Source organism: Taurulus bubalis (assembly GCF_910589615.1).
Source record: "Taurulus bubalis genome assembly, chromosome: 15".
In the NCBI taxonomy this organism is placed as follows: Eukaryota; Metazoa; Chordata; class Actinopteri; order Perciformes; family Cottidae; genus Taurulus; species Taurulus bubalis.
The window spans coordinates 12,648,819-12,661,491 of record NC_136603.1 but is presented as its reverse complement, the minus strand read 5'-3'; the positions used below and the strand labels follow the sequence as shown (position 1 = coordinate 12,661,491).

General features: G+C 37.1%; 2 protein-coding genes across 2 annotated transcripts; one reads left to right on the top strand and one right to left on the bottom strand.

Annotated features, from left to right (window-relative positions):
- Positions 1 to 1,966: 1,966 nt before the first annotated feature.
- spc25 (SPC25 component of NDC80 kinetochore complex) lies at positions 1,967 to 5,725 on the top strand. The gene is given in 8 exon segments (XM_079231379.1): positions 1,967 to 2,042; positions 3,022 to 3,184; positions 3,351 to 3,416; positions 3,665 to 3,806; positions 3,808 to 3,809; positions 3,926 to 4,051; positions 4,218 to 4,316; positions 4,780 to 5,725. Coding segments are annotated over 7 exon segments (711 nt in total). The 5' UTR covers positions 1,967 to 2,042; positions 3,022 to 3,033; the 3' UTR covers positions 4,905 to 5,725.
- nostrin (nitric oxide synthase trafficking) lies at positions 5,383 to 11,220 on the bottom strand (the record flags this gene model as incomplete). The annotated part of the gene is made up of 16 exons (XM_079231378.1): positions 5,383 to 5,869; positions 5,954 to 6,046; positions 6,146 to 6,401; positions 7,406 to 7,531; positions 7,633 to 7,721; positions 7,881 to 7,989; positions 8,385 to 8,510; positions 8,591 to 8,689; positions 9,093 to 9,218; positions 9,306 to 9,404; positions 10,071 to 10,133; positions 10,227 to 10,308; positions 10,403 to 10,465; positions 10,674 to 10,757; positions 10,860 to 10,945; positions 11,125 to 11,220. The coding sequence occupies 16 exons, from the start codon at positions 11,218 to 11,220 to the stop codon at positions 5,733 to 5,735; spliced, it is 1,734 nt and encodes a 577-aa protein (XP_079087504.1). The 3' UTR covers positions 5,383 to 5,732.
- Positions 11,221 to 12,673: the final 1,453 nt, after the last annotated feature.

The window sequence follows — 12,673 nt, the reverse complement described above, 5'->3', positions numbered from 1 at the left end:
CAAAAGAGACCTCCATGTTGTTGACTACAAAAGCTGTTGAGCTGTTTTACAGACCATTGCTTTGACAGTTGTTACATGTTAGCCATCGTACACTAGAAGAGACGGTGCCCCACGTTACCCCCTGGATTCCTTCAGCTTCATTCATATTTCTTTCTCAGTGAAGTGACATGGGCTTTCCACAATACTGAAACAAACAGTCCATCTGCATCCACAGTTTAAGCATACCCAGTGGATCTATCATGTTTTCTTCCCATTTAAAAAGGGTAGTTATTTAATGTCAGTTACCTATTCAAAATATGTATTCTGAAAGTCTGTAGGCTTCAGTATTTTAAACTTGATGTTGGGTAGTTTGGGCCCACTCAAACTTCCTCAGTTTCACCACAAGGTGGTATAAAATCTCAAAAAAGATAAAAGTTGTGGGAACTTCAAGGTGCCCTTGGCTGTATTTAAATGTTTTGCAGGGAAATAACATCAACGTCTTATCTTAATGTAGCCGCATTAATTGTTCAAATTACGAAATAGAAAACACTAAATTGTAAAAAGTATTATTTAGCTGATTTGTAGGCAGAAGAAAAAATAAATGACATGCAATAGTGCAGTGCAACATTCATACATTCATTCATGCTTTATCATCTTTTTACGAGCCTTGTAATCAAAGAAGTCTATTTCCATTGCCGTATTTTTAATTCATTTTTCTTCCTAATTTAAGTTTTTATTTGTTTTTATCGTATTGTGGCAGTCATTTCTAGAGTGAGATAGCAATAGAACGAGGTAGCAACACATCAAACCCTTTAAAAGTGTGTTTTCAGTTCATGGAAATTAAGTATAACATTTTCTTTATTTAGCGTTCGGTTGTAGACCTACTTAGCTCCACCTTCTCGTGTCATTTCTGGTTGCAAAACCACATGATGACGATCGACATAATGTCAAACTCAAAACCTTGAAACGTCAGTCCACAAACGAATGGGTGACATCACACTATATCCACTTCTTATACTCAGGATCCTGAGAACCCAGAGGACGGAATTATCTCAGTTTTTCCAAATAACTTTTGTCCAGAGAAGATAGCTTTCAGAGAAGGTTTATCGTAACAGCTACATAATAACATGGCAACATATTTTTACATCAATTTAGATATAGAACAGATTTTAGTTTTACTTTATGAAAGTGTGTAGCCTATTCTAAATAAATGCAGACAAATACACTTTATGTTGCCTTTTAGTTATAGTTTACCATAAACTAAAAATGAAATGTGTGGCATCAGACAACTGCTGCTTCATGAAGTTAGGGTAGATGGATTAAATTAGGAACTCTAACTTTGCATCGTGTTTCAAAACACTTTTCCCTAAACATCAGATATGTTTGAGAACGAGTTATTTGGCATGCATCGTACACCTACATCCTAATTCCAATGTCCACATTCATTGGAGTTGGAGATCCATTTTCTGTGAGAGTTTAGGGCTGCCCCACTGTTACTGTGCTTGAGGGCTCTCTCACAGCCCTTCTCATTTTGAGCTCTTTATGCACACTTTCTGTAAGTCTGCATTCTTGAAATTGTAGGTAATTCCTGAGGGCATTACCTACAATTTATAGCTTTGAAATACAGGGTCACGAGGGGAACAAAGAGGACTGGCACATACTGTCTGGGTGTTCATCCTGGCCTATGACATTTACACAGAAGCACTACATTACCATCAGGGATTTAAGATTATACATAAACACACATTGCATATGAGAAATGCAAGCACATACTTCAATACACACCTAGTTTATTCATCAACCATTTATTTGATCCAGTATTAAGATTATTTTATTTTGTGAATGGAAATTACAGTTTAAAAATATTATCGCTAGATGGCGCTAATGCAACATTCTTCATGCCAACTACCATTAAAAACCATAAAAGAAGAAGAATACGTGAACGTTACTTCCGGTGTTCAGTCCCCCGCCTCCTGTCTGCGGACCGCGGATTTTTGAAAATAACGACTGCTTCAGTAGGAAGACGTAACTCATAAAGATCAACGACTGCTCAAATAATTCATGTAAGTACCGCGATGCCATCCACATTTACATTAACTAACTGTTAGCTAATCCAATGTCAATTTGTAAATCCTTTCTTTTAATTTACTGCGTAGTTAACGTTAAACGCTAAAGTTCCGCAGCGCTTTAACCTGCTAACGTTGCCAGTTCGATGACACGGGTTAAGCTAGGTTAACTAACAGCTACTCCAAAATGGTTGTGGTTATCATTGATGATTAATGTTAGCTCCGTTTGTAAGTGAGCTCGGCAATCCGTGCCGTAACATTACGTGAGTGTGGCTTGTCGTTAGCGTAGCGCCGTTTTTTATCAGACCAACTACTTTTCCAATCTGTCAACAGTTTTCACTGCTGGTTGTGACCGTTGCATCTCAGTTGCTGCAATGTTGTTATGTTTGTTTTAAGATATAACGATATATATGTGTATTTGTATATATGTGTGTATGTATATATGTGTGTATGTATATATATGTGTGTATGTATATATATATATATGTGTGTATTTGTATATATGTGTATATATGTGTGTATTTGTATATATGTGTATATATGTGTGTATGTATATATATGTGTATATATGTATATATGTGTGTATGTATATATATGTATATATGTGTGTATATATATATATATATGTGTGTATATATATGTGTGTGTATGTGTATATATATGTGTGTATATATGTATGTGTGTGTGTGTGTGTGTGTGTGTGTGTGTGTGTGTGTGTATATCAGTACTGGTTTAAGCCGTACTGTTTACCTTTATCATTGGGTTGCCTTAGTCTTAACATCATAGTATTTACACGCCTGCTGCATTGCCTGAAACACTGCCCCCTTTGTTTTTATTTCTCACCTTTAACCTCAAAGTACAAGTAATATAATATATATTTTTCAAAAAGTGCAATGCAAGCTGTGAGTAATGTTTTTTTGTTGTTGTTTTTTTACTTGTACATGATTAGTACTGTGCTGTGTTTTTTTTTTTGCAGATTGTGAACATCATGGCGTCCATTACCGATCCAAACATGAGTGACAGATTTACTCGCGCTATGGAGGAGATTCACAATAAACAGCTTCAAACATATGAGGAGTTGATTGACATGACTACAGACTTGTGCCAGTCCCACAGACAGTTTCTGAAGTCTGCACATGGTATGTTTAAGACATTGTTTATTAAAATCCCCATTAGTTGTTGCCTTGTTCCTGGGGTCTATATTAAAATAAAATATAGGCAGTAATGTTTGCACTTTTACTTCATACAATATATAATGCAGATACAGTTCAGTTTGTCATCAAGAAGTGTTTTCCTTTTGTGCAGATACATGTTTAAAGAAATGTAAGAATGATGAGATGCTGTTTGAGACGATACAGACATTCAAAAGAGGTGAGTTTATGCATTGCATGTGTGCCTTACATGTTTGCCATCAGTGTGTTTTTTATGTTAACAAAATTGTTGAAGTTATTGATATTGGCCCTATTTTTTTGGTTGCATTAAAACTGCAAATGTGCTGAATAATTCCTCCTCATCAGTTACGCACTAATGGCCCGTACGTGTTTGGAACAACATGTTGTAATGCAGCTTCATTGTAGATGCAAAAGTGTATTTTGGCTAATTCAATGTTTATCCCCCAGACTTGATAAAAACAAATGCGTCATTGAAAGGGAAACGGCATGCTATTTCTGAAATGATATCTGAGATTCAGCAGAAGGAGATGCAGAAAGACGACATCGTCCAGAAGATAGAGAAACTTCAAGAAGAACAAGCTAAGAGAAAAGAGTGCAAGTTTATATTTCAAAATAAAATGAATGATGGAGATCACACATTTATTTGTGACTATAACATACGTTGCTTTAGAAACTGACCCTTGCCCTTGCTTTTCTCTCTCTTTTCAGTAATACATTCTCAAAATAAAGCAAACAAAGACAGACTGAGGAATCTCCAGAAAGCCAGAGGGGTCTTTCAAGATCATTTAGGGATGGAGATGCGAACAATCCTTGGCAAAACACAATTGGTTAAAGGTATGCCAAACATGCGTATCTGTATTCGGTATCTTTCTAGAGGACTGTTTCTATTATTATTTTTTTTTTTTCTAAATATAAAGTAATTAATTAATAGCAATTAATACACATAACAACAATTGTAATTTGTCAGAATTTACAGAATGTGTTTGTTTTCCTTATAAAGGTGAAAAGCTGCAGTTTGTTTTCCGGAATATCAACCCCTCAGATCAGGACAGCGCCTATGTTGTCACAATGGGGATTAAAGAAGACGGATCATACCAGAGTAAGTGACACACACATACTGTATATCAAAAAACTATAATGTAATGGCATAATTTAATGCAGTTGAATGAAACTATGACTTCATTGAAAAGATGTTGCGGACAATATTCTGTATTTGTCTTATTGTCACAAATGCCATAAGAAAATACAAACTAACAATGAACTGATCACACTCACAACAATTGCCTGTGTAGCTAAATCCTCATACATCCTCAAATGTCTCTGTCATAGAGCACCACTATTGTTCAACAGCTAATACAAACATATACATGTGCCACACTGTTGCACTGACTGACGTGTAAAACTACATTACCCAGCTGTCTTAGGAAATTATTTAGAAATGAAACTATATATGATATATTTTAAATATAAATTATTTCATTATAAAGTAATCATGGCAGTGCCACTGACGGTCCTTCACAAGTTGTAAATTGTTTCTATAAATAAGTTTTCCATTTCTACAGTTGTGTCCAGTGACCCCGCGCTTGAGTGTTTGCCAGTCTTGGAAAGCCTGCTTCAGGAGACCAATAACTTGGCAGCATTCCTGGCAAACGTCAGGAAGGAGTTTATCTCTCAGGCTCGCTGCTGAAATTGAAAGAATGAGAAGATAAAATGCCATGCAATGAAGTTCTTGCTGCAATGTGGACTAGTGTAGTGATTTTCAAAATGGGTGCTACCAGGGGGTCCTCAGCAAATTGGAGGGGGGATAACATAAAATGCTTAAAAGAATAAATAAATCCAATTGAATTCATGCATAAACACGAGTTTCTGCAGAAATGTCCTGTTTCATTATTGCGCATGGTCCAATTACAGTTTAGTGGATACTGCTAATTGGCATGGTTTGAAACGAAGAGCTGGGCCTGGAGACAACATGTGTTCTGGGGTCTCTAAAGCTAGCTTACTGTAGATGTTCTTCAGAAGTAAACGTGAATAATATGAATTAATCATTCACATAATAGGTAAAATGGTTTATTTATTTTCTCATGTCATTAAGTTACAGTTTATTTAGCTGGGCTTTGTTTTTACCTGTGTAAATCATATTAATCTATTAAATTCATATTAACCACTTACTATAGTTGAGTTCATCCATACACAATGTGGCATATATAATGAATACATTTTTTTTTTTTTTAAAGACTCATACCGTATGAGTTCTAACTGCATTACAAAGTAATTTTTGAGAGGGCAGTGAGAAAATCAAATCCCAACTTGCAGCAGAAGAAAATGTTTGATAAAAGTCAATGCTTTGGTTTTTATTAACATTTTAAAGCCAGGAATATCATCAGTCAGTACAAACAGAATTTGTAGTTGTAGTTTGCATGATGCTTACAGTGGTTGCTGTTCATTCTTTGACTCTGCAAATCGGAATCTTTTTGATTTAGGGTGAGTTCTATAATTTAGTTGTAGATAAATTATGTCAGGTATCAGAGGATTTGACGCTGCTCAACAGAGGCAGCTCCTCAACATAGGTTGAAGGGAAATGGCCTTTCTTCCCGTTCAGTTTGCCGAACCACCAACCATTCTCTTCCTTTCCGTAAATGTCCAGAAGATCTCCTGTGACACAAAAATCCAGTCATTTTATTAGATTATTGATAAACTCTACTGTTATAGATAATCTGCATTTGAGTTGCCACTTACCTTCTTTCAAGGTCAGCTCATCGTCCTGTTCTGGTGTGAAATTGTACAGGGCCTTGCATTGTCCTATACGGCACAGCTCCGGTGTTACTTGAGCTGTTAAATGTTGATAGTTTTCATTGCTTTAATGTCATGATGAAATTCTAAATGTGCTGAATTTAAATAAATATTTGTATAACTCTGGTAAAGTATTACCTTGTTCTTTGTCATCATTGCAAGGCAAGTGCCCATTAACAGTACTGCCACACTCTGCGGCTGCTGTTTCACGAGTGCCAGCTGGTGAAGGCACCTGGTCGCTGGCACTCGGTAAAGCCTCCTCAGACTTGAGCTGAGTCCCAAACTGAACCGGCCCTTTGTAAATGATGGACGCTCTCAGTGATTGTCGGGATCTGAATGGGGTCCTTCTGAGTTTGACTGGGCGAGTCAGTTGAACAACGCTGTGCTCGCAGTCCTTGGACAGAAGCATAGTTTGTGTTGCATGAAATCCAAAAAACGTGATGCCTAACTAGAGGTTCATCTGCACATACTTTATCTTATATGAACAAGGGTCTGAAGGTGGAGGTTGTTGTATGCTGCACAGATTGAAAAAGCCCTTTGAGGTAATTTGGTGATGGTGGGTATTGACTAGTATACAGCATCAAGCTTCAACAACCCGTGGTTGTAGTATGAATGCAAACATACTAAAATCCCAGGAATACTATGTCTTGTATACAAAATAGGAACCATATCCATGTTGTAAAAGTATTAGATTTGACTTTTAAAGACTTAAAACACTGTTAGCTGGTCTTGAGGGGAACTTGAGCTCATTTGACTAAAAGGCTCGGGATTCACAGTCTAATACACCTGTAACTTAAAATATAATCAAAGTAACACACACAGTGGTTCTTAAATTCAGCAATTCTTGCTGATTAATACAGTATGAAAAGCATTCACACTATCCTTTTGTTTTTTCATCCAGGAAAAGCCAAATACTCTTTCTTACATCATCGCTCCATTATTCCCATCAAGTATGTCACTGTGGTTTTAATTGCTCTACTTTTAAAGCTTTATTGATAATGCACCTCTGAAATATGTTAAAGGTACAGTGTGTGTACTATTCCCAATAAGGTTGCAGATCTTATTGTAACAAAAATAAATTTCTCCCACGTGCCAAGCATGTAGGAGACGGTGGCTGACGTGAATGTCCTTATCTAGACACGGCGGACGGCTCCTGAAGAGGACCAGTCGCCTTATATGTGGACATAAACCGCTAATTCTAAGGTGACGAAAACACAACAGTTCTTATTTTCAGGTAATTATACACTAAAGAAAAAATAAATTCACTGAAGAAAACTTCTATACTATTCTATTCTATTGGTGCCAATAAATGCTCTTAAAGGCTACACGCCGTTACGCCTAAGCTACCACTACTCCAGAACATACTTCATGTCTTGAAAATGATACATGTAGTCTTACCTTATCTTTCCATTTCACAATGCTTTCACTAAATCGGTGAAAGGTCTTGGCTTTCCCCTCTAATTCAGACATGGATAAAGAGAGTTTGTAGCAAGTAGCTTCAAGGAGATCCAGTTTTAGAGTACTCTACAAGTAACAAGATGGCATTAGTGAAGACTTCAGAAAATCTGATTTATGATTAATTCAAAGTAAATACCCATCCACTCTACACACTGTACACTGCTTACCTCATCAATCTGCAGTTCAGTGTCCTCAAGGTTCTTTTGGTTTGAAAAAGATGGATTTTCAGAATATGTTCTCATCAGTTTTTCAATTCCTGCAACGACAATGTTGAAGGTGACTTAGAAACAAAATTAATGACCTCACGTAGTACTGGCCATTATGCGTCACTGAGCTTTACTGAAACACCACTTTTATTCCACATATTGTGTAATTTTAATGCATTATTTATGAATAAATAATGTGCTGTACTTGCCTTCACGGTCTTTCTTTGTTTTTGTAATACAGTCCTCCAGACGCTGCAGCTTGAGTTTTATGGCCTCTTTTCTTCGGTCTTTGGCCATCAGTGATTTGCTGTCCTCCTCCTGATGCATCCAGGACACAGATCATGCATCAGTAACTGGGATGGTCTAAATATTTCCATTGAGCCAAAGCTACAAGGTCTTTTGGACTGTGAGCATTTCCGGGACAATAGCATTACAAACAATAACATGCTATTGACAATAGAAAAGTAGTGACAATAGCATGTTACAAACTTGCTATTGTCACTACTGCTTTGCACATTCATAAAATCACATTTTCAAGTGAGACCTGAGAACAACCTGACAACTATACGGCATGTATCCCTTTTCGGAAAATGATAAATACATCTATATTTCTGTGGCTTGCAAACTGGGCCTCAATCAAAAAGACACCCCCTGCCGAGCTGACTGGGTAAATCTGTGGCCTGCAGTGTCGGAGCGAAACATTTTAGACTTACAAAATAATCAGCCATCAAAAACTCAGCCTTGTGATCTTCAGCCGTGATGCTGTTTTCCTTCGCCAGAGTTTGTATATCTTTATCCATGTCCACCCGTTGGACGGTCTGTTCTATCTGTCTTTGCCCCTGGAAGTGGCAGAAATAAGTTACAACACCCAACAATGATTTAGTGAATATTGTGCAGGATGGAGGTCTGGATGTCTTACATGTTGGAGTGTCTGCCCTAAGCTGGACATGTGGAGGTTGTATCTACTCAAAAGGTTGCAAAGAACTTCAATTCGCTGTTTCTCCAGCTCCTGTGTGATCTGAAACAGCAAAAGTAGCACCACTAAGCCTTGTAAAAATAATGAAGAAAATAAGATCATAATGACTGGACATTTTGTACAGAAACCAAAAATAACAATTCTTTGCTGCACGCTTATAAAATGTGTGCATCTCAGAGAAAACAGCATGGAATGAGTTGCAGAAATCCCTGGATAGACGGTTGTAATTTGTTGCTCCAAACAGCGTACTTGTGTGGTAAACTGACCGACTGCTTATTATATAGAGCATGTATTGCAACCAGAAGCTCACTGATTCAGCTCTTATTACAAATGAGGTCTCATTGAGCAAGACTCTGAACCTACCTGTTCACTCACAAACGGCTCTCTGGATAAGGAGCACAACTAAAAGCCTACAGTGTGAGAATCAGGAGCAGTTTTTCCGCACCTGGTAGCAGTTTTTCAGTGTGTTTTCCCACTTGAGTCTCATCTGATGACCTTCCATGTTGACATTAAAGTACTCCTCGTCCACCCGCGCCTGCATCTCTGCAGACTTAGTCAGCCTGTTCAGCATCTGCAGTCAAGAGCAGGACAAACATTTAGCAAATTTCTCAGCAGCTTTTAATAAATATAAATACAAATTGGTCACCATATACTGCACCTTTTGTTTTTCTTTTTCTGTGCACATTTGCCTGTTGTTCTCAACAAAGTTGAACAGAGCCTCATGCTCTTGTGTTAGTCCAAGCAATTTCTTCTTTATCTGTTTTAGACGAAGAAACCCAATAATCCACATTAACATAGCAGTAATATAACAAATCATATAGGGAAATTCTAAATGTCATTATATTCAGCTTTTCTATGCCATGTGTGAGGGAAGTAGGGTGGGTCTCTTCAAAGGAACTTGAAACTGTCAGATTTGAATTTGAGTCGGTGTAAACTACATCTTTCTGTAGTAAGTCCATTAAATGGCAGCATTTTTATGATCCATGTCTATTCATTTACCTTTCTGTAAGTCTTTTATTCCATTCATTCTATTTATTGAATTATTGCAGATATTTTAGATACTTGTAAATTCAAAGGAGAAATAGACACATATGTTGTTTTACATCAATAACAGGAAAGCTTTCTACAAATCCCTCATCTGTAACAGTTACATAATGCATTATAACACATTCACACCGTGGTGTTTCATAGCAACAGTTTTAGAGCTTGTAACTGTTTCAACACATGATGCATAATCAACCTCGGAAGAAATTATGCTTGCATTGTTATGCATTATGCAGGTATGTATTATACATCAACAGTTTCACTATAGTTGACTGTGAAATAAACTTTATGAATTAAGCATTTATGGATCAGCACGAGGATAACACATTGCTAGCTGATTCATATTTCTGCTTCATGTTTTTTTTCTTTTTTTCTTTACCTTGAGTTGCTCGCTCCAATTACCCGTAACAATTTTTCCGGTTCTTTCAATGGTACTGTCAAGCTATTAAAGCACAGAAAAGGTCAGAGACACATTATGGCGGGAAGCTTGAACAGACAACTACACTGATACAAAGATAAAGAAATCATTCCATACAGGCCTCTTCCTCTTATTATGCTCGTCTAAGACTTGTCGTATTTCCAGGATTGCTTCCTGCTGAAATGCATTTCCTAACGACCTGAAATGAGAACAACACACCATATTTAACTCCAAGTCGGTGCTTTAATCTGTGGACAGGCACAGTTATGAGGTGAACTCGGGTTGAAAACTACCTGTGGGCATCTGCTCTTGAGTACATCTCATCTGACACATGACACCAGGCACTGTAGGTGGAACTGAGTGGGGAGCCAGCATGAAAAGGTTAGAGCTGTGGGCTTTTTAGCCCGCAAACTGCCTGTGTTTTGATCACATCTAACTTGCTAGCCGCATGTTATTTGCCATGATGCTATTATTTCTGTACACCTCTAGGCAGGAAGAGGTCAAGTTAAACACAAAACATACAAAGGACAGAGCCGATTCAAAACTCAGCATTGTGTTTCTTACTTATTTGACATTCCTTTGGAGGCCCTGATGAGTTTGCCAGCTAGTTTTTGAAGTCCTTTGGCATAAGTAAGTTCCAGCTCAGCCCTAAAACAGGAAGAGGTTGCAGCGAGAGACAGTAACTGAGTCAAACAGTAACTCCTGTCGTCATTAAAAGTTAGTCTGAAAGCCACAACTGACTGAGCCTACCTTTGCTGAAAAACGGTCATAAGTTCTTTGCAGAAGTATTCCCCGGTTTTTGAAAATTGTTTCACATTTTGATAGAGTTGGTTATACTGAAAGACATATAATCAGGCTCTGTGAAGCAATAATGGCCTGAATCCACTGAGTTCAATCCCATACAAAGTTAGTTTGTTACTTAATCAAATGCACATTCAAGTCTTATATTTTACCACAATGCCTTCCAGAAGTATAATGGAAGAAGAAGAAATGGATTTTTCAAAGAAATACTCACAGAGCAAGTGCTGATAGGATCCTTCATCTTAAGACTGTGACTGTTTGTTGACTTTGGACCAGGAACTTTGACCACCCTCCTCCCAAAGTCACTCATGCGGAAATCACCTGAGCTTTTGTCAGTGTCCAATAAAACGGAAAATTCCAGTGAGAGGGAAAAAAAGAAACTACAAATGTAAACGCAAGCAGGATAACAAGTCAGTCTGCTGCAGATATAAATAAAGGAAATATAAACACAATACAAAGGCCAATTCATGCTCTTATCTGCCACACAGTGTGAGCTAATACAAGTTCTATGACAAAACAAAAGTTGCTTTATTACTGGTCCAAGCCGCTAAACACAACATTGACATTTATTACCCTTGAAGTTGAAATGCAAAACTTGTGAGCAAACATTTGCCAATTCCCACAACCAGCTGACATGGAGCAACATTGCATTCATGTATTGAGTTACTTTTTTACATGATGAATATAAGTTCAATATTCAGTCTCTGGAGATGACATTATGACAGCTGCAGACTGAGCGAAAACAATAAAGATGTGGCCAGAAAAGTCAAGGATAATTATCTTTGGGTTTGTCACTATGAGCAATAATAATAATATATTCTAGTCAGTAATACCAATAACAATGGATCTGACTCCCTGTGTGACTTGGCATATATTCATGTTTATTCATTAATAATCAATGCATATTATTCAATCTTAAGTCATTATTTATGGAAAGATTAATTTCTTTATAAAATTGTAATTCACAGCCAGGGCGTAAATAGTTATTCTTTGCTGATTAGGCTTCTCTTATTGAACAGATCCACACACATTTGCAATTGTTATGTTTTTTTATTAAATAACTCAAACAACTCATGTCCGCCTCCGAAGAGGACAAATGGCCTTTAATGAAATGCTTACCGGAAATGTACCAGAATACTTAACAAAATGCTTTAATATGGAATACAGCATCTAGCCATATCTGATGCACACACTTAACACTGTTATTGACATCTCATATACAGTTTGAGTGGAGAATGTTTGAGTTTTAAAATGTGAGTAAACTTCACACATTTCGGCATATCTTTGGGGGTGTAGCATTAAAAGTAAACCCAGGTCTTCAGTATTTTGCTAATACTCGTCATGATGTGTGGTGAGAAAAAACAGCTGTGCTGTTGTTCAAAAATGATTACCTCTTCAACACTGACATGTAAAAAAAAGATGTCTCCCCATCTGCAAACATATTCATAAAAAAATAAATAACATAAAAAGACAAACATAAGACAAAAACTCACCCCCAGTATGCCAGACTACTGTATGTTAAAGTAGCATGCGTACACCATAAAGTGGAATGCTTTCATTTGTTGGTTAAACAGAGTGGGTTGTACCGATAGGAGTGCTTTGATATTTCACTGAGTGCAGTTCAATGCAAATATATAGATGAAGAGAATAAATTGCGCACGGAAATTAGTAAAGAATCAAATTGATAACAAATCTGCATTCACATAAATCTATCAAGAATTTCCAGTACCAGACAGGCGATGTTCATATCTCCACCATACACA